This window comes from Bos javanicus, chromosome 20, assembly GCF_032452875.1.
Source record: "Bos javanicus breed banteng chromosome 20, ARS-OSU_banteng_1.0, whole genome shotgun sequence".
NCBI lineage: Eukaryota > Metazoa > Chordata > Mammalia > Artiodactyla > Bovidae > Bos > Bos javanicus.
In genome coordinates this window covers 12,095,363-12,122,489 of record NC_083887.1, presented here as the reverse complement: position 1 = coordinate 12,122,489, position 27,127 = coordinate 12,095,363, and the positions used below count along the sequence as shown (strand labels likewise).

Genomic DNA, 27,127 nt, shown 5'->3' with positions numbered 1-27,127 from the left:
TATATTTGTTTGTATATGTATATAGCACATCTTTATCCATTCATCTGTTGGTTGACACTTAGGTTGCTCCCATAACTTGGAAATTGTTAATAGTGCTGCTATGAACACTTCATTTTTGATGTCTCCAGAGCTGAGAGGTTTGTATTAATTGAATAGTACAATGAATAAAGAGGCTTTGGCTCCTTGAATTTTTTTTCTTAGAAATAAAAATATGAACGTTTTCCCATTATGGATGGTGGTTATGTGAACAGTGTTGTTTTCCCTCAGCACATATAGTAACTGAGGCTGAGATGGAAAGGGGAAGGAAGTGGTGATAGCCCAAGTTCAGTTCAGTTCAGTCGCTCAGTCGTCATCTTTGCGACCCCACGAACCACAGCACACCAGGCCTCCCTGTCCATCACCAACTCCCGGAGTCCACCCAGACTCATGTCCATCGAGTCGGTGATGCCATCCAGTCATCTCATCCTCTGTTGTCCCCTTCTCCTCCCTCCTTCCATCTTTCCCAGCATCAGGGTCTTTTGAAATGAGTCTGTTCTTTGCATCAGGTGGCCAAAGTACTGGAGTTTCAGCTTCAGCATCAGTCCTTCCAATGAATATTCAGGACTGATTTCCTTTGACTGGTTTGATCTCATTTCAGTCCAAGGGACTCTCAAGAGTCTTCTCCAATACCACAGTTCAAAACCACCAATTCTTCGGTGCTCAGCTTTCTTTATAGTCCAACTCTCACATCCAAACATGACCACTGGAAAAACCATAGCCTTGACTAGACGGACCTTTGTTGGCAAAGTGATGTCTCTGCTTTTTCATATGCTCTCTAGGTTGATCATAGCTTTTCTTCCAAGGAGAAACTATCTTTTAATTTCATGGCTGCAGTCACCATCTGCAGTGATTTTGGAGCCCCAAAACAAAGTCTGTCACTGTTTCCATTGTTTCCCCATTTGCCATGAAGTGATGGGACCAGATGCCATAATCAGTTTTCTGAATGTTGAGTTTTAAGCCAACTTTTCACTCTCCTCTTTCACTTTCATCAAGAGGCTCTTTAGTTCTTCATCACTTTCTGTCATAACTGTGGTGTTCATCTGCATATCTGAGGTTATTGATATTTCTCCCAGCAATCTTGATTCCGGCTTGTGCTTCATCCAGCCCAGTGTTTCTCATGATGCACACTGCATATAAGTTAAATAAGCAGGGTGACAATATACAGCCTTGACATATTCATTTCCTGATTTGTAACTAGTCCGTTGTTCCATGTCCAGTTCTAACTCTTGCTTCCTGACCTGCATACAGATTTCTCAGGAGGCAGGTCAGGTGGTCTAATATTCCCATCTCTTGAAAAAATTTCCACAGTTTATTGTGATCCACACAGTCAAAGGCTTTGGCATAGTCAATAAAGCAGAAATAGTTGTTTTTTTTCTGGAACTCTCTTGCTTTTTTGATGATCCAACTAATGTTGGCAATTTGATCTCTGGTTCCTCTGCCTTTTCTAAGTCCAGCTTGAACATCTGGAAGTTCACAGTTCATGTACTGTTGAAGCCTGGCTTGGAGAATTTTGAGCGTTACTTTGCTAGCGTTATGAGATGAGTGCAATTGTGCGGTAGTTTGAGCATTCTTTGGCATTGCCTTTCTTTGGGATTGGCATGAAAACTGACCTTTTCCAGTTCTATGACCACTGCTGAGTTTTCCAAATTTGCTGGTGTATTGAGTGCAGCACTTTCACAGCATCATCTTTTAGGATTTGAAATAGCTCACCTGGAATTCCATCGCCTCCAGTAGCTTTGTTCATAGTGATGCTTCCTAAGGCCCACTTGACTTCACATACCAGGATGTCTGACTCTAGGTGAGTGATTACACCATCATGATTATCTGGATCATGAATACCTTTTTGTATAGTTCTCCTGTATATTCTTGCCCAAAGCTTGTATTTTTACCTGAAGGAAGATAATCTCTATCTGCTTGGTCAATAAAGAACAGCTTTCAATTCAATATCTTTTGTTTTATCCTGGTAACTACAGAGGAACTTAGAGTGGAAATGTCTTTTTCTTTTTCCTAAAGAGAATTAAATATAATTTTTCTTATTTATTGAAATTTATTTTAGTACCTGTGATGGGAGCTAGAAATGTACTTGCTAGGATAAGAACCCGTGTCTTCCAAATTCACTCCAGGCTTTCTTTCATTCCTATGTATTACAGTTCTCTACTGTCTCTTACCAAGCGTAGAAAAATGTAGGTACCATGAATACCCTGAGAAGAGTTAGGGGTGTATTTTGTGTGGCACTTGAAAACCTGAAGAAACAGTTTTTAATTTGGCCCAAGATTGAGCTGAAATTTTAAGCATCCATCTTATCAGTTTCTAGAGAGAAATACTTCTCTGGTTGCTGAAGATGCTGATTTTTCTTTTTTTTTAATCTGCCCTGATTAGAAATTCAGATTAGAGTATAAGATGATACAAAGAGGCCTGAGACACTCAGACAGCAAAGCCTATTGCTACTCCCTTAATATTGGTGTTCCCCAAGGCTCCACTTTATCACTTCTTTCTTAGCCTAAGGACTCTCCTTGGGCATTCTCAACCACTCCCATGGCCTCAGTTTTCTACTGTATCTGCTTATTATTTCCAAATCTATATCTGCAACCAAGACCTCTCTCCTGAAACCAAGTACTATATATGCAACTATTAATATTTCTTCAATTAGTAATTAAATGCCTCCTAGGACATATCTGGAGAAGGCAATGGCACCCCACTCCAGTACTCTTGCCTGAAAAATCCCATGGACAGAGGAGCCTGGTAGGCTGCAGTCCATGGGGTCGCTAGGAATCGGACACGACTGAGCGACTTCACTTTCACTTTTCATTTTCATGCATTGAAGAAGGAAATGGCATCCCACTCCAGTGTTCTTGCCTGGAGAATCCCAGGGACAGGGGAGCCTAGTGGGCTGCCGTCTGTGGGGTCGCACAGAGTCGGACACGACTGAAGCGACTTGGCAGCAGTAGCAGCAGCAGCAGGACATATCTAGGACGCAAGTCATAACCTTTCCCCTTCAACCAGATGCTCCTTCTGTTTTCCTTTATGCTGTTGACATTTACACCATATACTCAAATATTCAATTGTTTAGTCAAACTCAGAAGACTGCCTCATATTTGTTTACTCTCTTCCTTCCCGAAACCACCTCTCTAGCTCTGATCTTAGTCATTTGTCTGCTTGTCTGTTGTCATTATCCCCTAGGTAAATCCTTTCCCTTGCATCTCATTATTATGAACCTCTTTTTTTTTTTTTTTAGATTTACTGAGATATTATTGACAGGCAATAAATTTCTCATATATAAAGTATACAATTTGAGAACTTTGGAAACTATCACTGCTTGAAAATAATGAACATACGGTCATCTTCAAAACATTCCCTATGTTCCCTTGTAATCTCCCCCTCGTTCCTCCACCAACATAAATCTGTTCCAAGTCAGTTACTGATCTGCTTTCTGTTATTACAGATGTCTGCATTTCCTAGAATTTGATGTAAGTGGAATGTCCTCTCTTTTTCTGACTTCCTTCATTCGGCATAATTATTTCTTCCTTTCTAATTAAGATTCCTTTTGTTTATTTATCTTGCTTTATTGCCTTTGCTTGCAGTTCCAGTTCAGTGTTGAATACAGGAGGTGAGAAAGGACATCTTTGTCTTGTTCTTGATGCCAGTCTTTGATTGTCAAATATAATGTTAGCTATAGGTTTTCCATAGCTGTCTTTATTAAGGTTGAAGAATTCTCTATTTCTAGTTTGCTGTTGTTTACATACATTTTACTTCTATATATGTTATAAATCCTACAATATATTGTTATTTTTTAGTCAATTCTCTTTTAAATAAATTTTTTTAAAATTGAAAGAAAAAGTTATTTCCGTTGCTCTTCATTCTTTTGGTAGATTCAGATTTCCATATGGTATTACTTCTCTTCCACCCATAGGACCTCCTTTAATTTTATTTATTTATTTATTTTTTAGTATAAGTCTATGAATCCTTCAGCTTTTATATGTTATGAGTCTGTATTTAATCTGGTTTTGCAAGAAATTTTGTCTGGGTATAAAATTCTAAGTTGACAGTGTGTCTTTTCCTTCAGTATTTTAAAGATGTTGCTCAATGCCTTCTGCTTTACATTTATATCCAATAAAAACCTGGCTGTTGTCCTTATCTTTATTTCTCTAAATGTAATGTTTCCCCCTGACCTTAACTTTGTTTATGATTTTCTATTTATCACTGGTTTTTAACTGACTGGATTATGATGAAACTTGGTGTCATTATATGCATGTTTCTTATGCTTTGGGGTTCATTTGTCTCTTTGAATCTGTGAGTTTATAGTTTGTATCCACGTGGGGTAATTTGATACATTACTCCTTCAAAATTTTTTTCTGTCCAGCCTCTTTTTTCTTTCCTTCAGGAACTCAGTGCATGCATATTAGGAAGTTTGTAGTTCTCCAGTGACTCACTAATACTCATTTACTTTTGGGGAAGGATATTATTTTTTCTCTCTGTGTGTTATTTTGAATAGTTTCTAAGACTGTGTTTCAGATTCATTGCTACTTTTTTTGGTAGTGTCTAATCTTCTCTTCTGTTAATCCTACCCAGTTTATTTTTCATCTTAGACTTGTTTTGTCTCTAGAGTTCAATTTAGATGTTTTAAAAATACCTTTTAAATCTCTACTTAACAGGCTCAAACATTACTTTGACATTTGAACATTTGGAATACAGTTATAACTTTTAATGTACTTGTCTGCCAATTCTTTAATCTTTGTCATTCCTCAGTTTGATTCTGTTGATTATTTTTTCTACTCATCATGGACTATATTTTCCCCAAGCTATGCTTAAGCCAAAAATCTCTCTCCACACAGGAATCTTGGAAATCATAGGACTCAGCTAATTTTCCCCCTTCTCAAGAGTCAGTGTCTGACACTACTTGTTGACAATGTCTGAAAACCTTGTTTCATACATCACTTTTTAAAATTAATTAATTTATTTTAATTGGAGGATAATTACTTTACAACATTGTGGTGGTTTTTGCCATACATCAACATGAATCAGCCATGGGTGCACCTATGTCCCCCATCCTGAACCCCCTTCCCACCTCCCTCCCCACCCCATTGCTCTGGGTTGCCTCAGAGCATGGGCTTTGAATGCCCTGCTTCATTAATCAAACTTGCATTGCTCATCTATTTTACAAAGGGTATTCAGTGGTTTTCCCTCAAATCATTCCACCCTCGCCTTCTCCAACATAGTCCAAAATTCTGTTCTTTACATCTGTGTCTTTTTTGCTTCCTTACATATAGGATTGTTGTTACCATCTTTCTAAATTCCATATATATGTATTAATATACTGTATTGGTGTTTCTCTTTCTGACTTACTTCACTCTCTATAATAGGCTCCAGTTTCATCCACCTCATTAGAACTAACTCAAATACATTCTTTTTTATAGCTGAGTAATATTCCAGTATGTACCACAACTTCCTTATCCATTCATCTGCTGATGGACATCTAGTTTGCTTCCACGTCCTAGCTATTGTAAACAGTGCTGCAATGAACATTGGGGTACATGTGTCTCTTTCAGTTCTGAAAATCTTGTTTCCTATATCTTGTCTAGTTTTTTCAGTTGTTTCAGGCACAAAGTTAAATCTGGTTCCTGTCATTCTACCTGGGCCCAAAGCCAGAGTTTCTTCATAACTAATTTTTTAAACTATTGCCTGAATTAGTGTTTTGAATCTCTGGTCTAATTTTGTTATTCTCCTACTTAAAAATCTTTGATGATAACTTTTTACCATCAAATCAATGTTCTAACCTTTAATAGAGCATTTAAGGCCCCTCACATTATGACTCTTTCACACTCATTCTGGTGTGTTAATTCTTCCTTTCCCTCATCCACCTTCTAACATATAGACACCCTATAATTAACTACATTCTATTAACCACAATTCCTAAAATACACCATCCTAGTGTTTTGATCATGCTTTTTGTATACCTTCTTGGGCTGATGAGATCTTACTTACTTTGTAAGTCCATATATCCTGGTTCATATATAGCCTCTTCTGTAAAGCATTCTGTTCTTCACTGTTCCTGGCGAGATTAATAGCCTGCAGTTTCGTTGCCGGAATATTTCTGTTCTTTATGGAACTCTTACCGTAGGGCTTGTTAGCACCCTCACTAAACTGAGAGCCTTTCCAGAGCATCACTTAGCAAATTTATTCTCTAAAGGGCCAGATAGTAAATATTTTAGAGTCTGAGGGCCTTACAAGCCTTTGTTGCGTATTATACCTTACTTTTCTTTACAATCCTTTGAACATATAAAATTGATTCTCTGGTTGTCAGGGGGAGTCAAGAAGAAACATGCTGCTAAGGCTGCAGTCTGCTGACATTACCCATAGAGGAGGGAGATTGTATTTCATTCTGTCACCCAGCAGAGTGACTGACCTTGAGATGGATGTTGATAAAAATGGGCAACTCTTTAATAATGAACATAAGATTATCCCATAATATTTAAATTCTTCATCTGTGACAGTAATTCTCTTAGTGTAGGTTCTCTCATTTGGTTTGCACAAAATCAAATCATATTGTCAGCAGCATTTTATTGATGAGACAGTCATGGCATGGAGATACTGAGGGACTTGCCAAAGAGTACACAGCTGCAAGTCTTTAAGAAGTTAGAAAAGAAGTTGGACTGGGACAGAGGCAATTGTATACGTTCTTCCTGTCTTGGGTTAGACTCCAAAATAGGACATAACGTCCCTGCAATTGATGTATTCAACATCCCTCTCTCTGATGGAAAACAAATGTAGATTGACACGTATCTACAGAACCTTTGAGCAGAGGATTGCATAGTTTCCAGGATAAGTAACCACGCTGGCTCATTTTTATGTTTATCATACAGTTGGGAGAAAATAGCAAAATTGGTTTTCTAAAGACAATAGGTATTGCTTTTTAAAACATGAAATGTCTTGGATGTATTGCCATCATCATATTTGTTTCCTTGAAATCTAGAGAACTTCTGTTCCTTTTTAAATATAATAATGTCCTTCAAACAAAACACTTGGTCTAAATTAGTTTTCTTCAAAGCATATTTAGTTGAATCAGAAGCTAAAGAAACATATTATTTTAAGCCACACACAAATGTTTTGTTTATTTTTTAAATTTCTTGACCAAAAGGAAAAGATAATTGCCTTTGTGCTTTGCAAAGAAAACACGTTACCTCATGGCTGACAGTTTGTGACAGAGCAAACCCATGTGAGCTGATATTAAGAATTTTTATGATGCCTTTTGGAAATTCAACAGACTAGCATTATTAACATAGTGAAATTGGAAATCCAACAATCAATCAAACCACCATCATGAACCAAAATACCCTCAAAGCAGCTGCCATTTACAATTAAGTGATAATGATCTTTATAGGAAAAATTATGGTGGCATGAAAGCACCTGCTGTCAAAATTAACTTTTCAAAAAGCAGAAGCTATTTCACTGCCGTAATTTTAAGCAATAGTTGTTATTAGGCCTATTTAAAGCAAATTAGCACATGGTTTGTTATTAAATATATAACATATTTACCTCAAGAACCATATTGTAAAGACCATTAATTTTCCCCACTGGAAATTGAATATGTTTTGTCAAATGGCAGCTATGCTTTTTCCCGCACTGAATTCTGCCAGCCAGAAGACAGACACACAGGGCTGCAAGGGAATGGAGGCACTGGATTTGAAGTGGGCTGCCTTTAAATCAAGGGCCCATTCTTTGGAATTATGTAACTGGCATTTGTTTCAGCTTCTAAATATGAATCTCTGACTTTTAATCATTGACATTTCTCCTTCCTTCCAGCATTTTATGTTGCTTATGTCATTGTCTTCATAAGCATTGTTCTTGATGCCCAAACAAACAAAACTAATAAAATGAGCAAAAGAGAAAGTGATGAAGTAGTAGTGTAAATACAGAATGCAGATAGGTTGTTAAGGGTATCACTGAGTATTCACGAAAACTTCAGGGTTACCTCTGAGAATCAGGGAAAATTGGAGTTGTAAATAAAGTTCTATATTCCTTTAAAATAGACTCCAATGCTGTGTCCTTCTCTGAGGACACATCATTCCTAACCACTAGTTCAGCTTAAGCCGGGTCTTGTGGCTGAAAGCTGAGAGAACTAGGGCTGAGTCAGCTTGACTGGTCAGGGAAACTTGGGAGGAGACAGTTGTTGAGTCCACATCCTTGGCTCACCTGGCAGAAAGCCACACACCTTCCCATGGCAAAATCAGCCAACACACAATGGGGCTGGGGGTGGGAACTCTTTCACTCACTAAATTCGAAAATGAATTTCACACATATTTCATCTGGGGAACAAGAGCACATGCAGTGGCAGGCAAGACTGAGAGGGGCCCTCCATGCTTTAGTCAGTGAGATCATGGTATTACCATCTCATTGGCGAGTTGATCATGTTGTGATGTATGCATTTCTGAAGAGGTGAGCAAATGGTATAGGTAAGTTGAGAATGTTTATTTTGCATATTTTATTTATTTTTAAAGCAGTGGGTCCCTGAAAAGAATCAAAAACTAGGTAATGATTTGTGCATTTCTGCCTTTTTTTTTTTTAGAATGCATTACATTCAGTAATGAATCAAACTTTCTCTGTGTCCTTGATCAATTCCCTGTGGAAATGATGTTGCTGCTGTGGGGTCACTGCTGCTGCTGCTGCTGCTGCTGCTAAGTTGCTTCAGTCGTGAGTTCAACCCCATAGACGGCAGCCCACCAGGCTCCTCTGTCCATGGGATTTTCCAGGCAAGAGTACTGGAGTGGGGTGCCATTGCCTTCTCCCTGTGGGGTCACTATGAAATATTAAACTCACTAGAAAAAGTCTTCTAGATGGCTTCACACATTGCTCTCTCCTCCCCAATTGCATTAACATCTCCCTTTGTTCTCTCTTGGAATCACTTTTTTATTTGTATTTCATAACATAGGGTCTTCAGGCTTATTCCCTTTGTCTAACGCTGGTTTTTAACCCTTCTCTTCTTCAATTCTTCTTTTTTTCCCCTCATTTAAATATTCCAGAAGGACCTGATCTAACCACATTCTCTGCTTGGGGAATGTCATGGCACTAACTTTCACCTTTCTGAATCTTTGTCACGGGCCCCAGCTTCCCCTCGAGTTCCTCACCTTTATTTGTTTGTTATTGCAGACAGTACCTTCATTCATGGCTTCCATTACAAAGTAACAAACCCTAAACTCATAATCTTTCTTTCAAACTTGCTCTGCCTCTTTCCTCTTCCATCTTTTTTTTTTCTTTTTAAAGTTTTTTCTTTTTTTTAAATTAATTTTTTATTGAAGGATAATTGCTTTACAGAATTTTGTTGTTTTTATCAAACCTCAACATGAATCAGCCATAGGTTTACATATATCCCCTCCCAACTCCCTCCCCATCCCACCCCTCTAGGTTGATACAGAGCCCTGGTTTGAGTTTCCTGAGCCATACAGCAAACTCCCATTGGCTATCTATTTTACATATGGTAATGTAAGTTTCCATGTTACTCTTCCCATGTATCCCATCCTCTCCTCCCCTCTCTCCATGTCCATAAGTCTATTCTCTATGTCTGTTTCTCCATTGCTGCCCTATAAATAAATTCTTCAAAACCATTTTTCTAGATTCCATATATATGCATTAGAATACAATATTTATCTTTCTATTTCTGACTCACTTCACTCTGTATAATAGGTTCTAGGTTCATCCACCTCATCCGAACTGACTCAAACACATTTCTTTTTATGGCTGAGTAGTATTCCATTGGTAGAAGACAATGGCACCCCACTCCAGTACTCTTACCTGGAAAATCCCATGGATGGAGGAGCCTGGTGGGCTGCAGTCCATGGGGTCGCAAAGAGTTGGACACGACTGAGCGACTTCACTTTCACTTTTCACTTTCATGCATTGGAGAAGGAAATGGCAACCCACTGCAGTGTTCTTGCCTGGAGAATCCCAGGGACGGGGGAGCCTGGTGGGCTGCCGTCTATGGGGTCACACAGAGTCGGACACGACTGAAGTGACTTAGCAGCAGCAGCAGCAGTATTCCATTGTGTATTTATACAACAACTTTATCCATTCATCTGTCAATGGACATCTAGGTTGCTTCCATGTTCTAGCTATTGTAAGTAGTGCTGCAAAGAACAATGGGATACATGTGTCTTTTTCAACCCTGGTTTCCTCAGGTTATATGCCTAAGAGTGGGATTGTTGTGTCATATGATGGTTTTATTCCTAGTTTTTTAAGGAGTCTCCATACCATCTTCCATAGTGGCCGTATCAATTTACATTCCCACCAACAGTGCAAGAGTGTTCCCTTTTCTCCACACCCTTTCCAGCATTTATTTTTTGTAGACTTTTTGATGATGGCCATTCTGACTGGTATGAGGTCCTATCGCATTGTGGTTTTGATGTGCATTTCTCTAATAATGAGGGATGTTGAGCATCTTTTCATGTGTTTGTTAGCCATCTGAATGTCTTCTTTGGAGAAATGTCTGTTTAGGTCTTTCCCCTACTTTTTGAATGGGCTGTTTGTTTTTCTGGTATTGAGTTGTATGAGCTGCTTGACTATTTTGGAAATTGATCCTTTGTCAGTTGGTTCATTTGCTATTATTTTCTCCCATTCTGAGGGTTGTCTTTTCCCCTTGCTTATAGTCACCTTGGTTGTGCAAAAGCTTTCAAGTTTAAGGAGGTCTCACTTATTTACTTTTGTTTTTATTTCCATTACTCTAGGAGGTGGGTCATAGAAGATCTTGCTTTGATTTATATCCTCAAGTGTTCTGCCTATGTTTTTCTCTAAGAGTTTTATAGTTTCTGGTCTTACATTTAGGTCTTCAATCCATTTTGAGTTTATCTTTGTGTATGGTGTTAGGAAGTGTTCTAATTTCATTCTTTTACCTGTAGCTGTCCAGTTTTCCCAGCACCATTTATTGAAGAGGCTGTCTTTGCCCCATTGCATATTCTTGCCTCCTTTGTCAAAAATAAGGTACCCATAGGTGCATGGGTTTATTTCCAGGCTTTCTATCTTGTTCCATTGGTCTATATTTCTGGTTTTGTGCCAATACCATACTGTCTTGATGACTGTAGCTTTGTAGTATAACCTGAAGTCAGGAAGGTTGATTCCTCCAGCTCCATTCTTCTTCCTCAAGACTGCTTTGGCTATTCTGGGCCTTTTGTATTTCTATATGAATTGTGAAATTTTTTGTTCTAGTTCTGTGAAAAATGCCACTGGTAATTTGATAGGGATCACATTGAATCTGTAGATTGCATTTGGTAGTATAGTCATTTTTACAATATTGATTCTTCATACCCAGGAACATGGAATATCTCTCCATCTGTTTATGTCATCTTTGATTTCTTTCATTAGTGTCTTATAATTTTCTGTGTACAGTTCTTTCATCTCCTTAGGTAAGTTTATTCCTAGATATTTGATTCTTTTTGTTGCAATGGTGAATGGGATTGATTGCTTAATTTCTCTTTCTGATTTTTCATTGTTAGTATATAGAAATGTAAGTGATTTCTGTGTATTGATTTTGTATCCTGCAACTTTGCTAAATTCACTGATAAGTTCTAGTAATTTTCTGATACTATCTTTAGGATTTTCTATGTGCCGTATCATGTCATCTGCAAATAGTGAGAGTTTACTTCTTCTTTTCTGATCTGGATTCCCTTTATTTCTTTTTCTTCTCTGATTGCTGTAGCTAGGACTTCCAGAACTATATTGAATAATAGAGATGAAAGTGAACACCCTTGTCTTGTTCCTGATCTTAGGGGGAAGCTCAGTTGTTCACCACTGAGAATAATGTTTGCTGTAGGCTTATCATATATGCCTTTACTATGTTGAGGTAGGTTCCTTCTATACCAATTTTTTGAAGAGTTTTCATCATAAGTGGGTACTGAATTTTGTCAAAGGCTTTTTCTACATCTATTGAGATTATCATATGGTTTTGATCTTTCAATTTGTTAATATGGTGTATCACACTGATTGATTTACATATATTGAAGAATCCTTGCATTCCTGGAATAAATCCAACTTGCTCATGGTGTATGAGCTTTTTGATCTGTTGCTGAATTCTGTTTGCTAAAATTTTGTTGAGGATTTTTGCATCTATGTTCATCAGTGATATTGGCCTGTAGTTTTCTTTTTTGTGTGTGTTGTCTTTGTCTGGTTTTGGTATCAGGGTGATTGTGGCCTCATAGAATGAGTTTGGAAGTATTTTTTTCCTGTGCAATTTTTTGAAAGAGTTTTATAAAGATAGGCATTAGCTCTTCTCTAAATGTTTGATAGAATTCACCTGTGAAACCATCTGGTCCTGGGCTTTTGTTTTGGGGAAGATTTTTGATCACAGCTTCAATTTTGTTGCTTGTAACAGGGTTGCTCGTAATTTCTATTTCTTCCTGGTTCAGTCTTGGAAGATTGAACTTTTCTAAGAATCTGTCCATTTCTTCCAGGTTATCCTTTTTATTGGCATATAGTTGTTCATAATAGTCTCTTATGATCCTTTGTATTTCTGCATTGTCTGTTGTAATCTCTCCTTTTTATTTCTAATTTTGTTGATTTGATTATTTTTCTTTTTTTCTTGATGACTCAGGGCTAAATGTTTGTCAATTTTGTTTATCTTTTCAAAGAACTAGCTTTTAGTTTTATTAAGCTTTACTATTGTTTCTTTCATTTCCTTTTCATTTATTTCTGCTCGGATCTTTATGATTTCTTTCCTTCTACTAATTTTTTTTTCTTTCTTTCCCCAGTTTTAGGTGTAAAGGTGTTTTAGATGTAAAGTTAGGCTATTTGATGTTTTTCTTGTTTCTTGAGGTAGGATTGTATTGCTATAAACTTCCCTCCTAGGACTGCTTTTGCTCTACCCCATAGATTTTGAGTTGTTATGTTTTCATTGTCATTTGTTTCTAGAAATTGTTTGATTTCCCTTTTGATTTCTTCAGTAACCTGTTGATTATTTAGAAATGTGTTGTTTAATCTCCATGTGTTTGTATTCTTAGTTTTTTTTCTTGTAATTGATGTCTAGTTTCATAGTGTTGTGGTTGGAGAAGATGCTTTATATAATTTCAATTTTCTTAAATTTACTGAAGTTTGATTTGTGTCCTAAGATGTGGTCTATTCTGGAGAATATTCCATGTGCACTTGAGAAGAACGTGTATTCTTCTGCATTTGGATGGAATGTCCTGAAAATATCAATGAGATTCATCTCATCTAATGTATCATTTAAGACTTGTATTTCCTTTAATCTTCTGTTTTGATGATTGTCCATTGGTGTGAGTGGGGTGTCAATTTCTCCTTTTATGTGTGTTAGTGTTTGTCTTATGGGTGCATCAGTCAGTTCAGTTCAGTTCAGTCGCTCAGCCGTGTCTGACTCTTCGCGACCCCATGAATCGCAGCACGCCAGGCCTCCCTGTCCATCACCAACTCCCGGAGTTCACTCAACTCATGTCCATTGAGTCAGTGATGCCATCCAGCCATCTCATCCTCTGTCGTCCCCTTCTCCTCCTGCCCCCAATCCCTCCCAGCATCAGAGTCTTTGCCAATGAGTCAACTCGTCTCATGAGGTGGCCAAAGTACTGGAGTTTCAGCTTTAGCATCATTCTTTCCAAAGAAATCCTAGGGCTGATCTCCTTCAGAATGGACTGGTTGGATCTCCTTGCAGTCCAAGGGACTCTCAAGAGTCTTCTCCAACACCACAGTTCAAAAGCATCAATTGTTCGGTGCTCAGCCTTCTTCACAGTCCAACTCTCACATCCATACATGACCACAGGAAAAACCATAGCCTTGACTAGACGGACCTTAGTTGGCAAAGTAATGTCTCTGCTTTTCAATATGCTATCTAGTTTGGTCATAACTTTTCTTCCAAGGAGTAAGCGTCTTTTAATTTCACGGCTGCAGTCACCATCTGCAGTGATTTTGGAGCCCAGAAAAATAAAGTCTGACACTGTTTCCACTGTTTCCCCATCTATTTCCCATGAAGTGGTGGGACCAGATGCCATGATCTTCGTTTTCTGAATGTTGAGCTTTAAGCCAAATATTTCTTTCTCCACTTTCACTTTCATCAAGAGGCTTTTTAGTTCCTCTTCACTTTCTGCCATAAGGGCATAGATATTTACAATTGTTATGTCTTCCTCTTGGATTTATCCCTTGACGATTATGTTGTGTCCTTCTTTATCTCTTGTAATCTTCTTTATTTTAAGGTCTATTTTGTCTGATATAAAGATTGCTACTCCAGCTTTCTTTTGATTCCCATTTGCAAAGAATGTATTTTTCCATCCTCTCACTTTCAGTCCATATGTGTCTTTATGTCTGAAGTGGTTTTCTTGTAGACAGCATGTATATGGGTCTTGTTTTGTATCCATTCAGCCAGTCTGTCTTTTGGTTGGAACATTTAATCCATTTACATTTTAAGTAATTATTGATATATATATTCCTATTGCCATTTTCTTAATTGTTTGGGGTTGATTTTGTACATCTTTTTTCTTCTCTTGTATTTCATGACTATATAAGTCCATTTCAAATTTGTTGTAAAGCTTGTTTCGTGTTACTGAATTCTCTTAACTTTTGCTTGTCTGAAAAGCTTTTAATTTCTCCATCAATTTTGAATGAGATTCTTGCTGGGTACAGTAATCTTGGTTGTAGATTTTTCCCTTTCAGTACTTTAAATATATCCTCCATTCCTTTCTGGCCTGCAGAGTTTCTGCTGTAAGATCAGCTGTTAATCATATGGGGTTTTCCTTGTATGTTACTTGTTGCTTCTCCCTTGCTGCTTTTAATATTCTTTCTTTGTATTTAGTCTTTGTTAGTTTGGTGAGTGTGTGTCTTGGGATGTTTCTCCTTGGGTTTACCCTGTATGGGACTCTTTGTGCTTCTTGGACTTGATTGACTATTTCCTTTTCCATGTTGGGGAAATTTTCAAGTATAATCTCTTCAAAAAATTTTTCATACCCTTTCTTTTTCTCTTTCTTCTTCTTCTTCTGCTGCTGCTAAGTCGCTTCAGTCATGTCCAACTCTGTGCGACCCCATAGATGGCAGCCCACCAGGCTCCCCTGTCCCTGGGATTCTCCAGGCAGGAGCACTGGAGTGGGTCGCCATTTCCTTTTCCAATGCAGGAAAGTGAAAAGTGAAAGGGAAGTTGCTCAGTTGTGTCCAACTCTTAGCGACTCCATGGACTGTAGCCCACCAGGCTCCTCCATCCATGGGATTTTCCAGGCAAGAGTACTGGAGTGGGGTGCCATTGCCTTCTCCGTTTCTTCTTCTGGGACCCCTATAATTCAAATATTGGTGTGTTTGATATTGTCCCAGAGGTCTCTGAGACTATCCTCAGTTCTTTTCATTCTTTTTACTTTATTCTGCCCTTCAGAAGTTATTTCCACCATTTTATCTTCCAGCTTACTGATTTGTTCTTCTGCTTCAGATATTCTGCTATTGATTCCTTCCAGAGTATTTTAATATCAGTAGTTGTGTTGTTTGTCTCTGTATGTTTATTCTTTAATTCTTCTAGGTCTTTAAAGATTGATTCTTGCATTTTATCCATTTTGTTTTCAAGGTTTTTGATCATCTTTACTCTCATTATTCTGAATTCTTTTTCAGGTAAATTGCCTATTTCCTCTTCATTTATTTGGATTTCTGTGTTTCTAGTTTGTTCCTTCATTTGTGTAGTATTTCTCTGCCTTGTCATTATTTATTTATTTTTTTTAAACTTTTTGTGTTTGAGGTCTCCTTTTCCCAGGCTTCAAGGTTGAATTCTTTCTTTCTTTTGGTTTCTTCCTTCTAAGGCTGGTTCAGTAGTTTGTGTAAGCTTCTTATAGGGTGAGATTTGTGTTGAGTTTTTTGTTTGTTTTTGTTTGCTTTTCCTCTGATGGGCAAGGCCAAGTGAGGTGGTAATCCTGTCCGCTGATGATTGGGTTTGTATTTTTGCTTTGTTTGTTTTTTAGATGAGGCATCCTGCACAGGGTGCTATTGGTGGTTGTGTGATGCAGGGTCTTGTATTACAGTGGTTCCCTTTGTGTGAGTTCTTACTATTTGACACCCCGTAGGATTACTTCTCTGGTAGTCTAGGGTCTTGGAGTCAGTGTTTCCATGCCAAAGGCTTAGGCTTGATCTCTGGTCAGGAATGAAAATTCCACAAGTGGTTTGTTATGACATCAAGTCAGATTTGTTATGACATCAAGTCAGAAACAAATTTCCAAAAGCAAGAAACCAATGATGAACCCCAGACAAATAGCAGTTACAAAATCAGTCAAATAATTAAAATAATGGAATATACACAGATACATATACACCCATGAGCAAAGTCAAAACAGTCCAACAAAAGTACAGTACAATAGATTGATCTGGGGAATAAAGGAAATAAAAAATTATATTTAGCTGTTAAGAACAAAACTAACTGAAGCAGAAAACTGGAAAGCAAAACTAAAGCAAGGTGCTAAATTGGGAATAAAGCAATGAAAACAAAACTAACAAATATGTTGAGAGGAAAGGAAAGAAAGAAAAGAAAGAAAGAATAGCTATGTAAAGTTAAATAGAGGTAGATGAAGAAGATTTATATATCTTAAAGATTAACTGCAAGGGGAAAAGAACAGTAGGAAAGGCAAACAAAGGAATAAATGTAGAGAAAATATAAGGTTAAAAAAAATAAAAGTTTAAATTATAAAAAAGAGAAAAGATTAAAAAAAGAAAAAAAGGAAGAAGAAAGAAAAGGAAAAAAAGGAAAACTCCACAGAACTGCAAAAGCCAAATGTAGATGCAGAGGTTTATAACAATAAAAAGTGTGACTAAATATACACCAATATATACACACCCATAAGGAAAGGCAAAACAGTCCAACAAAAATAAAGTACAATAGATTGACACAGTGAACAAAATAAACCTAAAATTATATATACCAGAACAAAACTAACTAAAGCACAAAGTGGAAAACAAAACTAAAGCAAGGTGCCAACTGGGGAATAAAGCAATGAAAATAAAACTAACAATATGTTGAAAGGAAAGAAAAGAAAGAATAGCTATGCAAAGCTAAATAGAGGTAGATGAAGAAGATTTATATATATTAAAGATGAACTGCAAGGGGAAAAGAACAGTAGGAAAAACAAAGGAATAAATATAGAAAAAATAATACTAGGTTTAAAATATTAAAAATTAAAATTAAAAAAAGAGAAAAGAAAACAAAACAAAACACAACTCCCTGGAATTGCAAAAACCCAAAATAGAGGCAGAGGTTTATAACAGCAATAAAACTCGTGACTGTGGGGGGGGTGGGGGGGGGAGGGAAGCTCAAAAGCTTAGTTAGATTTCATAGTGTCAATAAAATCAACAACTACAACAGAGAGCAGGGAGAAAGTAAAAAAAAAAAAATCCAAAAGAATCTACAGAACAAGTCAAAACGTAAGAATAATCAATGTTTATCTTGAGTCACTGCTATCAGAGTCCTTTCCCTCACTGGGAGTCACAGTCCCCCTCGCCTCCCTAGGATGCCCTCCAGCTCTGTGCTGATTTCTGGACCTGCTGTAGGGCAGCTCACATTCTAATCTGGTCCTACTCCTGTGTGTTCTTGCCTCCAATGTCCACAGCTATCAGAACTAGTGTGTTTTCTTTTGTGGGAGTGCTCAATGACCTTTTATATATTCCATAGACACAGAGTCTGCCTAGTTGATCATATGGATTTAATCTGCAGCTTGTACAGCTGGTGGGAGTGTTTTAGGTCTTCTTCCTTAGTCACACTGCCCCTGGGTTTCTATTGTGGTTTTATTTCTACCTCTGGATTTGGGTCATCCACTGGGGTTTGCTCCTGAGGCTGCCCTGGAGGGCTTGGGTTTGCCCCTGTGAGGGTGGGTGTGGAAGTGGTGTAGCTGCTTGGGTCGCAGGGGTTCTGGCATCACCAGGTACTCAGGGGAGTTGGCAGCTGGGGCAGCAGGAAATATAATGCTCTAGAAGGGCATGGCAACCAGTATTGACCAATAAGCTCCAGTATTCTTGCCTGGAGAAGAACCTCCTTCCCTGACAGAGAAGCCTGGCAGCTCACAGTCTGCAGGATGGCAAAGAGTCGGACACTACCAAAGTGACCCTGTGCGTGCAGGTGCAAGACTTCTTTTGCCTGTGGCAGCTCTGCCCCAGTGGGAGTCAATCATGAAGGTGGTGCAGCTGCTTGGCTTGCGGGGACCCAGGCGGCCCAAGTGTGCAGGGGCACAGACTGCTTCCACCGCAGGAGTTATGGCCCTATCAGAGTCTTTTTCAAGCCTCTTGTAGCTGGTGATCAGAAGGCCTCTTTGGGCAGTCTTTTTTCATAGCTCTGCCCATTCAGGCTCTTAAAGGGCTTCCTTACCTGGGGTCTTTCTCTGTTCGGTGCATCAGGCACATAGAGGCCCTCCTCGTCTGGCGTCCTACTCTGTATATGGGCATGTCAGGCACTTAAGGGGGCACCCTGGGTGGGGTCCTACTCTGTAATTCAGTGCATCGGGTGTTTGATGGGCCAGCCTCTCTATCATTCAGCTTCCAATGTTGGTGTCGGGGAGAAAGGCTATGGTGATGGCTCCACCCTCTACACGTGACTCAGCAATATAGCCTTGCTTCCATGGCTGCCTGGCTTTCCTCCGCAGGAATTTCGCACCACAATCTCTCCTTCACATCCCCTTGATCCATCTCTCCACCATCAATAGCAGCCCTCGAGCTGGGATTGCTCCACAATCCCTAAACTCCAGCTCCCAGCCACTGTGCTGTCCAGGGTATGTATGGTTGCGGGAAGGACTATCTGATTCTCATTCCACTTTGGCTGCCACAGATCAGCTGTTTCCCTCTCAACCTTAAATGTTTCTCCTCTGACTCAGACAATTGCCCTGATGTGGGGATTGGACCCCTGCTTCAGTTCCCCCACCCACCAAGGGCAGGTCCAGTCCTACTATCACTCCCGTTTTTCCCCCTAGTTCCCTCATCCTACCGAGTTTGGCATGGGCCTATATATTCTCTTCTGCTGTTCAGGTTCTCCTGTTTGCTCTCAGATGGTGTTCTGCATGTGCTTCTGTGTCTGAAGGTGTACTCCTGATGTATCCATGGAGAGAGATGTACTCCCATGGCCACCTACTCCTCCACCATCTTGTTCTTCCCTCCTCTATCTTTTGACAATCACCTCTCCATCTTCCTGACAATCTGGCTTGGGAATCTCTCCATTAATTATGATTCTTCCTTTTTCCTTGCCTCTCATCAGTCAGTGACCATGTTATTTTATTTTTTAATCTACAGGGAAGCAGTGTACCAGATTGGTTAAAAAATAAGGTTCAGGAACCAGAGACTGAAGCCCTAAATGGGTGACCATAGGCAAATTTTAACCTTTCTGTACTTCAGTTTTTGCATCTATAAAGGTGAAAGAACAGAACTTAACTCAGAGCACTGTGTGATTAAATGATTTACTCACTTAGAACAGTGCCCGGTGCACAGTAAGTACCCAATGCTGCTGCTGCTGCTGCTGAGTCGCTTCAGTCGTGTCCAACTCTGTGCGACCCCACAGACGGCAGCCCACCAGGCTCCTCCGTCCCTGGGATTCTCCAGGCAAGAACACTGGAGTGGGTTGCCATTTCCTTCTCCAATGCATGAAAGGGAAAAGGGAAAGTGACACGACTCTTAGCGACCCCATGGACTGCAGCCTACTAGACTCCTCCATCCATGGGACTTTCCAGGCAAGAGTACTGGAGTCGGGTGCCAGGGCCTTCTCCAAAATACCCAACAGATGTGAGCTATTGTGATTATTACTACTTTTTGCATGTATCTCCCCCTCTCCCTCCATTCTTCCTGTAATAATGCTAATCCAGGCACTTTTAGTTCTTGGTTGGGCATTGAACTAATTCTTTTAAAAAATATTTATTTATTTATTTTTGGCTGTGCTGGATCTTCATTGCTCTGTGCAGCTTTCTCTAGTTGCAGCAAGCAGGGGCTACTCTTTTGTGTGGTACGTGGACTTCTCATTGCGGTGGCTTCTCCACTTACAGAGCACAGGCTCTAGACCCATAGGCTTCAGTAGTTGCAGCACGCAGGCTTCAGTAGTTGTGGTGCATGGGCTCGTTGTCCCACAACAAGTGGAATCTTCCTGGTCCAGGGATCGAACTCATGTCCCTTTCATTGGCAGACGGATTCTCAACCAGTGGACCATGAGGGAAGTCCTGAAGTAGTTCTTAATTGATCTCCTTATCCTCAGGATCTTCTCAGTCCAATTCAGCTTACATTCTGCTACCAGATTAATCTGACAGATGGCAAATATTTTATTTTCCTGCTCAAAAGGATTTAAATTAGAAAATAAGGTCTTTATCTTCTTTGTTTGGCATAGCGGATTCCCTTCTGTTTTCCACTGTCAGCTGCACTACCCTCTTTCAGGAGCCTTCCAGCCCAGCCGTGATGAGTGGTTGACTTTTCTCCATTTATGTTTGCAATTGCCCACTTCCTTGCCTTTGCGTACGGTGGACCATCTGGTGGATCACCTTCCTCTTCACACGCTTCACTGTGTGGCTAAGTCTTCCTTTTCTTTAAAGATCTGTTCACAAGGCTCTATCCATGGAGACTTCTTTTACCGGGTCATGTCCCTGGCCCCACAGGAAGAAGTATGGCCTCCTTTTGCCTTCCGTAGAAACTTATCTGTGCAACTCTGATAATTCTTTTTAGCTTTCTGCTGTATTTTTGTAGTACTTAAGTACCTTTATTATTCATAAATTCAGAGCAAATTTATACTTGATACAGCTTTACATTCTTCTCACATCTACACAGTACCTCGCCTATAGCCAATGGTCAGTACCTAGTCCCTGGGTCTGTGGGCTAGTCAATGCCCAGTATATCTTAAAAATATCTTACATGACTTGAAAAAAGAAAGAAAATATTTATTCTTTATTACCAGCCAACATTATTTATTATTCATGGTAAAGGCTGACTCTTTCCGGTAAGAGTTGCATTTGAACTCAGAAACCACAGCATGTGGGAGTCAACATTAACCTTAGAGGGAGTGGTCCAACCCACGATGGGAAAACTAAGGCCAGAGGAAGACAGCGACTAATCCAAAATGCAGACCAAGTTGTAAATAGCTAAGTATCTCTGTAGCAGAGGCTGCTGTTAAGTTCTGTACTCTTGGACTAATGTTTTCTTTTTGATTGTTCTAAAATAATCTCTTTGTGGTCTAAGAGTAGTAATCAGAGAGTTCATATAAAGTTTCTTTCAAACTCTAAAATAATTTCCAAATGGAATAATTATTCATCATTTATGAAGAGGTTATAATTAGCCTAGTGGCACATCTTGAAGGATGAAACAATTTAGACTGCTGAATATTTGTGATACTTAAATATAAGAAGCATTGGAAACACCGGAAGCAATGAAAATTATTAGTGTACATGGGTGCTTCTTGATGACAATAGCCAACTCAAACTTCTCATGTAGGACTGGTTATTTGCATATTACCTTTCCTTCCCTCAGGGCTTCCTTGCTGGCTCAGTTGGTAAAGAATCTGCCTGCAATGCAGGAGACCTGGGTTCGATTCCTGGGTGGAGAAGATCTGCTGGAGAAGGGACAGGCTACCCACTCCAGTATTCTTGGGCTTTCCTTGTGGCTCAGCTAGTAGAGAATCTGCCTGCAATGTGGGAGACCTGAGTTCAATTCCTGGGTTGGGAAGATCCCCTGGTGAAGGGAAAGGCTACCCACTACAGTATTCTGGCCTGGAGAATTTCAGTCCATGGGTTTGCAAAGAATTGGACAGGACTGAGCGATTTTTGCTTTCACTTTTCCTTCCCTCTATTACAAAGTGACTGTTTTTTCCCTCTTTCTTCAAATTTCACTCAGAGAATGACTTTGCTCATCTGTAAAATGTAGATTATAATGTTAACCTCATTGGATCCAGGAAAATTTATAGAATGTATATGAAGTACCTAATGTGAAGCAAGTACTTAATTACTATGAGTCCCCATCTCTTCTTTGTCACCCTCCTTGAGATAACAGATACATAGAAATTATGCCCAAATTAGAACATGTCAAATCTTCCTAATACTTTCTGGCTGAGCTCATGGAGAGCCTTAAAATGACTTTTAGCACTCACTCCAGGCTGCTACTATGAATCAGATAGAGTTCACACATGAGGTAGGACTTATTTGTCATCCTGTCTTGGATAAATGAGAGATGGTTTCTTCCCCCCATTTCTAAATGTGGTTCTGCTGCATCTGTCTGCTTCGTTCCCGCACCATATCAGTCTAGCACTTTGCCTTCTGACTTTGTTTTAGAACAAGGCCTACCCACATTCTACCTTTGATTTCTGTTTCTTTTCCTGTATTCTAAAATGGTTCTGAGAAACCAAAGGTGTGGCTTACTATGGCTTGGATATACAAAGTTATTCTATCCTGAGTTGATTGAAATACTTCGTTACTTTGGTTATTCCTTCCCATTTGTTTTAGCAAAATATATATATATATATATATAATATATATATATATATGTACAGGACTCTGCAAGGGTACTAGACGCCAGATTGCTAGAGGCCAGCAGCTGTAGTTGCAGCTATTTTATGTTCAACCTGAGGATGTTTCTCTTGGCCAAAAATGCACTAAGTCGTCTGAGAGTTCAAAGCATTCAGCAAGCAGTGGCAAGACAGATCCACCAGAAGCGGGCACCTGATTTCCATGACAAATACGGTAATGCCGTATTAGCTAGTGGAGCCACTTTCTGTGCTGCTGTGTGGGTATATACGGCAACACAAATTGGAATAGAGTGGAACCCATTGCCTGTTGGCAGAGTCACCCCAAAGGAATGGAGAGAACAGTAATCATCCCAGCTGGTTTAATACTGAATTGTTTCAAAATCAACTCATAATTAATTCCAAGTAAAAGTACTATGTACCCATTAAAATATGGCATGTTTGAAGAAATAAAGTATACTTGAAACCTTCAAAAAATTTATATATATGGAATATTTTAGTCTAAAACTTATTCTTTTGAAAGTTTCAAGACCAGACTAAAAAAAGGAAAAAAAAAAACTTAGAATCTGAATGTAATATTAGGTAGACAAGTCTCTAACGATCAGAGAAATCCTAGTTTGAACACATTCTGTTTCTAGATTTTCAAAACTCTTTGAGTAATTTCTAGTCCTTAACTGTGTAATCTTTAAAACCAGAATAAAGCTCTCTCCTTGTTATGAAGACTTAGAATAATTCATGAACAGTGCTCACTGAACAGAGGCTGTCACTGAAATAGGGATTCAATTAAAGAAATTATCAATTTATCCAAGTGTACTTTCAATGTAAAAAAACAAAAAAAAAGTAATTCTGTAAATTTCCCACTGGGAAAATAGCATCTCGTTTCCTTCTTTTGAAAGAATGCATGACCTTTCACAAAAATCTCAACTTAAGCAAAAAATTGCTTAATGAGCTAGTTTGCCAGACTTAGTGAGAGATGTAATAAAAGTTCTTTTACATTTAGATCACCTTTCTTTTTAATAAAATGATTATCTTCAAATATTCTACAGAAATCTAAAATACTTTTTTGAAAAATAAGCTTAATCCAAGGAAACTATAATGGAGTTGATTATAAAAAATTTAAACTCAGTTAGCATTAAAGTTATACTTTAAATATAAATGTACTAAACTGTTAAAATAATGTATCTTGATGGTGATGGGTATAGAATTAGAGATAGAAGTAGAGATTCTTCTTAACGTATTTCTGTATTGAATTGTTGCAACAAGCATTACTATTATTTTTGACAGTGAATTTGTAAAAGAGAATTGAAAGTGAAGATGAAGTTGCATAGTTGTGTCTGGACTTCAAGCCCATTGACGGTAGTCTGCCAGGCTCCTCTGTCCATGGGATTTTCCAGGCAAGAATACTGGAGTGTGTTGCCATTTCCTTCTCCAGGGCATCGTCCCAACCCAGGGATTGAACCCAGGTCTCCCACATTGCAGACAAACTCTTTACCATCTGAGCCACCATTTTTACTAAATTACTTTTTAGTTTTGACTCTTGGTAAAATTGTGATGTGGTTATGCTCGTGGTCTCTATTATCTGCCTCCTTATTCTGTAAGATTTTATTCCATTTCCTATTTCCTTATCGTAGTGCTCATGCTATCTATCAAAATTTCCTGCCAAGAAGAGTATGAGAAATCGATACTCTTAAATATATATTATTTCTAAGAGCATATATATTTTTTCCATTGAATATATATTTGTTATTCAACAAAGATCAAAGTCATAAGGTCAGACATAAAGATCACCTTGCTTGAATTTCTAATTTTCATCAGCAAGAGGAGGGTTTTTTGGAATGATGGAGACTTTCTGGCTCCATAAAGTCATATCATTAGATGTTGGAAGGAGTCTGTTCTGCCTTGTGTATAAACATGGCCTGGTTGCTGGACCATGGCATTATTGACTGACTGATGCTGATGCTTCTACACCAACATGTGTAGACCACATAAAGATCTTCCTTGTTTTGTGATTGTTGTTTGCTTGTTTTTCAATAAAGTGAGATGCCACTTCCGAGTTCTGAGCAAATTAGTGACAAGATATACCTTCATTGTAAAATGATTGCTCCGGCTGTTGGGTTGAAACTAGGATATAAGAAAGTGAGGACTGGAAACAGAAAGCTCCCTTAGGAGGCTATGCAGTAATGTAATTGAGAAATCGTGGTAGCGTGGGTGGGAAAGGAACAGTGGTGGTAGTGTGAATAGTTCAAATTTAACATCTATTTGAGGGTAGAGCAAACAGGATTCCCTGCAGATTGGATCTAAGACACACGAGTCAACAAAGATTCCATGGTTTTGGCCCAGACAATTAGAAGGATGAAGTTGCCTTCATCTCTGATGGTAATTGGTATTAATTACCAATTTTTAGTAAACAGTTGAAAAGTTTTATTTAGAAGGGGCTGAGACAGGTACTGGACCTATTCTTGATTTTTTTTTCCTCCTCTTTCATCTCCTGGTTCTGAGCAGTCCTCAAGCTTCTTCCAGTTTGTATCTGATTTAGTTCAAATAAATAACCTTCGCATATCATGATCATTAGACTGACTCTTTTTTAATTGCTAAAAAGTTCAAAATTTAAGTTCAGAATCCTCATAAACTGTATTAATAAAGTCACTATGATTTATGTTCTGATTAGTATTCATGCATTCCAATAGTTCAGAATTGAAAGAGATACAGTTTTATAATATCTACAATGCCCACAAATGTCTGTTGCAGAGCTCTGGAAATTTTAGAAGCCTGCCTCTTATCAGTGCAGTGCATCAGTGTTGTTGTCTTAAATACTTTCCTGGCCCAAGCTGCATCAGCAGGTTTTTTCCTCTTTTTTTAATTTAAGTATCTCCTGCTCACTTATGCATGGATGGCATCAGACCAATCAAGCCACTGTGAGAAACCTGCCAATTACACATTGTCATTCACTTATATCGCCCACACCAACAATAGTACCTATTTCATATCTGTTTAAGGAGAAACAGTGGAGGAGATGTTTGTTCATTTCTCTTTTAAAAATGCTTCCTATCTGGCCAGGACTACAGGACAAAGTTTTTAAAAGAACATTATTATGCTTTCTCCTTAATACCTCAATGGCATGAGAACATTCTATGGTCATATTTTCTGAGCACAGTCAAAGAAATCAATGGAAACCAAGCTTTAAAATGTTTGGAACATCTGTTAAATAGAATCAAGGGACTAAAGAGAAGAGGGCTGAGGATGCTTTATACTAAAAACCTTTTAAAAGAATATGGATAGAATATTTTTCACAGACTAGGATAAAGCTGATCCCTTTAACAGACTATTTATTTTAGTCCCTGCACCATCTTTCCTTCCTTTTCCTCTTTGGTTAATAAGTATTCCCACTAATCAGAATGAGGTAAACAAGCTTTAATACATAAAGCAAAAGTATAAGATAAAAACATCTGTACTGTTAAAAATATCAACTTCCCTCACATTGATGTACAGATTCAATGCAATCTCAATAAAAATCCCAGATGCATTTTTGTTATTGTTGTTGTTGAAATTGACAAGCTAATTCTCATGTTTATGGGGAAAGTAGAGCATCTAGACTAGAACAAAGAACAAAGTTGAGTAACTTATATGGCTTGATTTTCAAATGGACCATAAAGCTACAGTTAATAAGGCAGAGTGGCTGAAGTGAGGTTAGACAAATGGACCAATGGAACAAAACAGAGTCCAGTTGATTTCTGATGAATGTTCCAAAGCAGTCCAGTGAAGGAAGGAAAAGTGGAAGCGTTAGTCCTTTAGTCATGTCCAACTTTTTGCAAGCCCAAGGACTGTAGCCTGCCAGGCTCGTCTGTCCATAGACTTCTCCAGGCATGGAGTGGGTTGCCATTCCCTTCTCCAGGGGATTATCTGGACCCAGGGATCGAACCCAGCTCCCCTGCATTGCATGCAGATTCTTTACCATCTGAGCGACCAGTGCTAGAAATAATTAGATATCTCTAAGGAAAAAAACTCCAGTACTCTTGTCTGGAAAATCCCATGGATGGAGGAGCCTGGAAGGCTGCAGTCCATGGGGTCGCTGAGTGTTGAACATGACTGAGCGACTTCACTTTCACTTTTCACTTTCATGCATTGGAGAAGGAAATGGCAACCCACTCCAGTGTTCTTGCCTGGAGAATCCCAGGGACGGGGGAGCCTGGTGGGCTGTCGTCTATGGGGTCGCACAGAGTCAGACACGACTGAAGCGACTTAGCAGCAGCAGCAGCAAGGAAAAAAAAAAAAACAGGGAAACCAAACTCCTATCTCATATCATAAGCAAAAGATATTAAAAAATAAATAGGCTGGCAGAAAATATTCACAAAACACAAATATAACAAGTTCTTATATCAAGAATCTATAAGGATTCCTATGACTTAATAATAAAAGACAAATATCCCAATTAAAAATTGGATAAAAAACTTGAACAGACACTTCACAAAGAAAAATTTATTAATGGCCTACATAAATATGAAAAAAAGTGATCAGTGTAGTTATCAGAGAAGTAAAGAGTAAAACCATAATGAGATACCACTACATACCTTCTAAATTGGCTAAAATTAAAAAGACAAATTACAACTTTTACCCATGATGTGGAACAGAAGTTTATTACTGGTGAGAGGGTAAAATGCTGCAACCTCCAAACAA

At 38.6% G+C, this 27,127-nt stretch overlaps 1 protein-coding gene across 1 annotated transcript; it reads left to right on the top strand.

The window, feature by feature from the left end:
* Positions 1-22,485: 22,485 nt before the first annotated feature.
* LOC133233343 (cytochrome c oxidase subunit 7B, mitochondrial-like) lies at positions 22,486-23,076 on the top strand. The gene has a single exon (XM_061393142.1). The coding sequence runs from the start codon at positions 22,544-22,546 to the stop codon at positions 22,799-22,801; it is 258 nt and encodes an 85-aa protein (XP_061249126.1). The 5' UTR covers positions 22,486-22,543; the 3' UTR covers positions 22,802-23,076.
* The last annotated feature ends 4,051 nt before the right edge of the window (positions 23,077-27,127 follow it).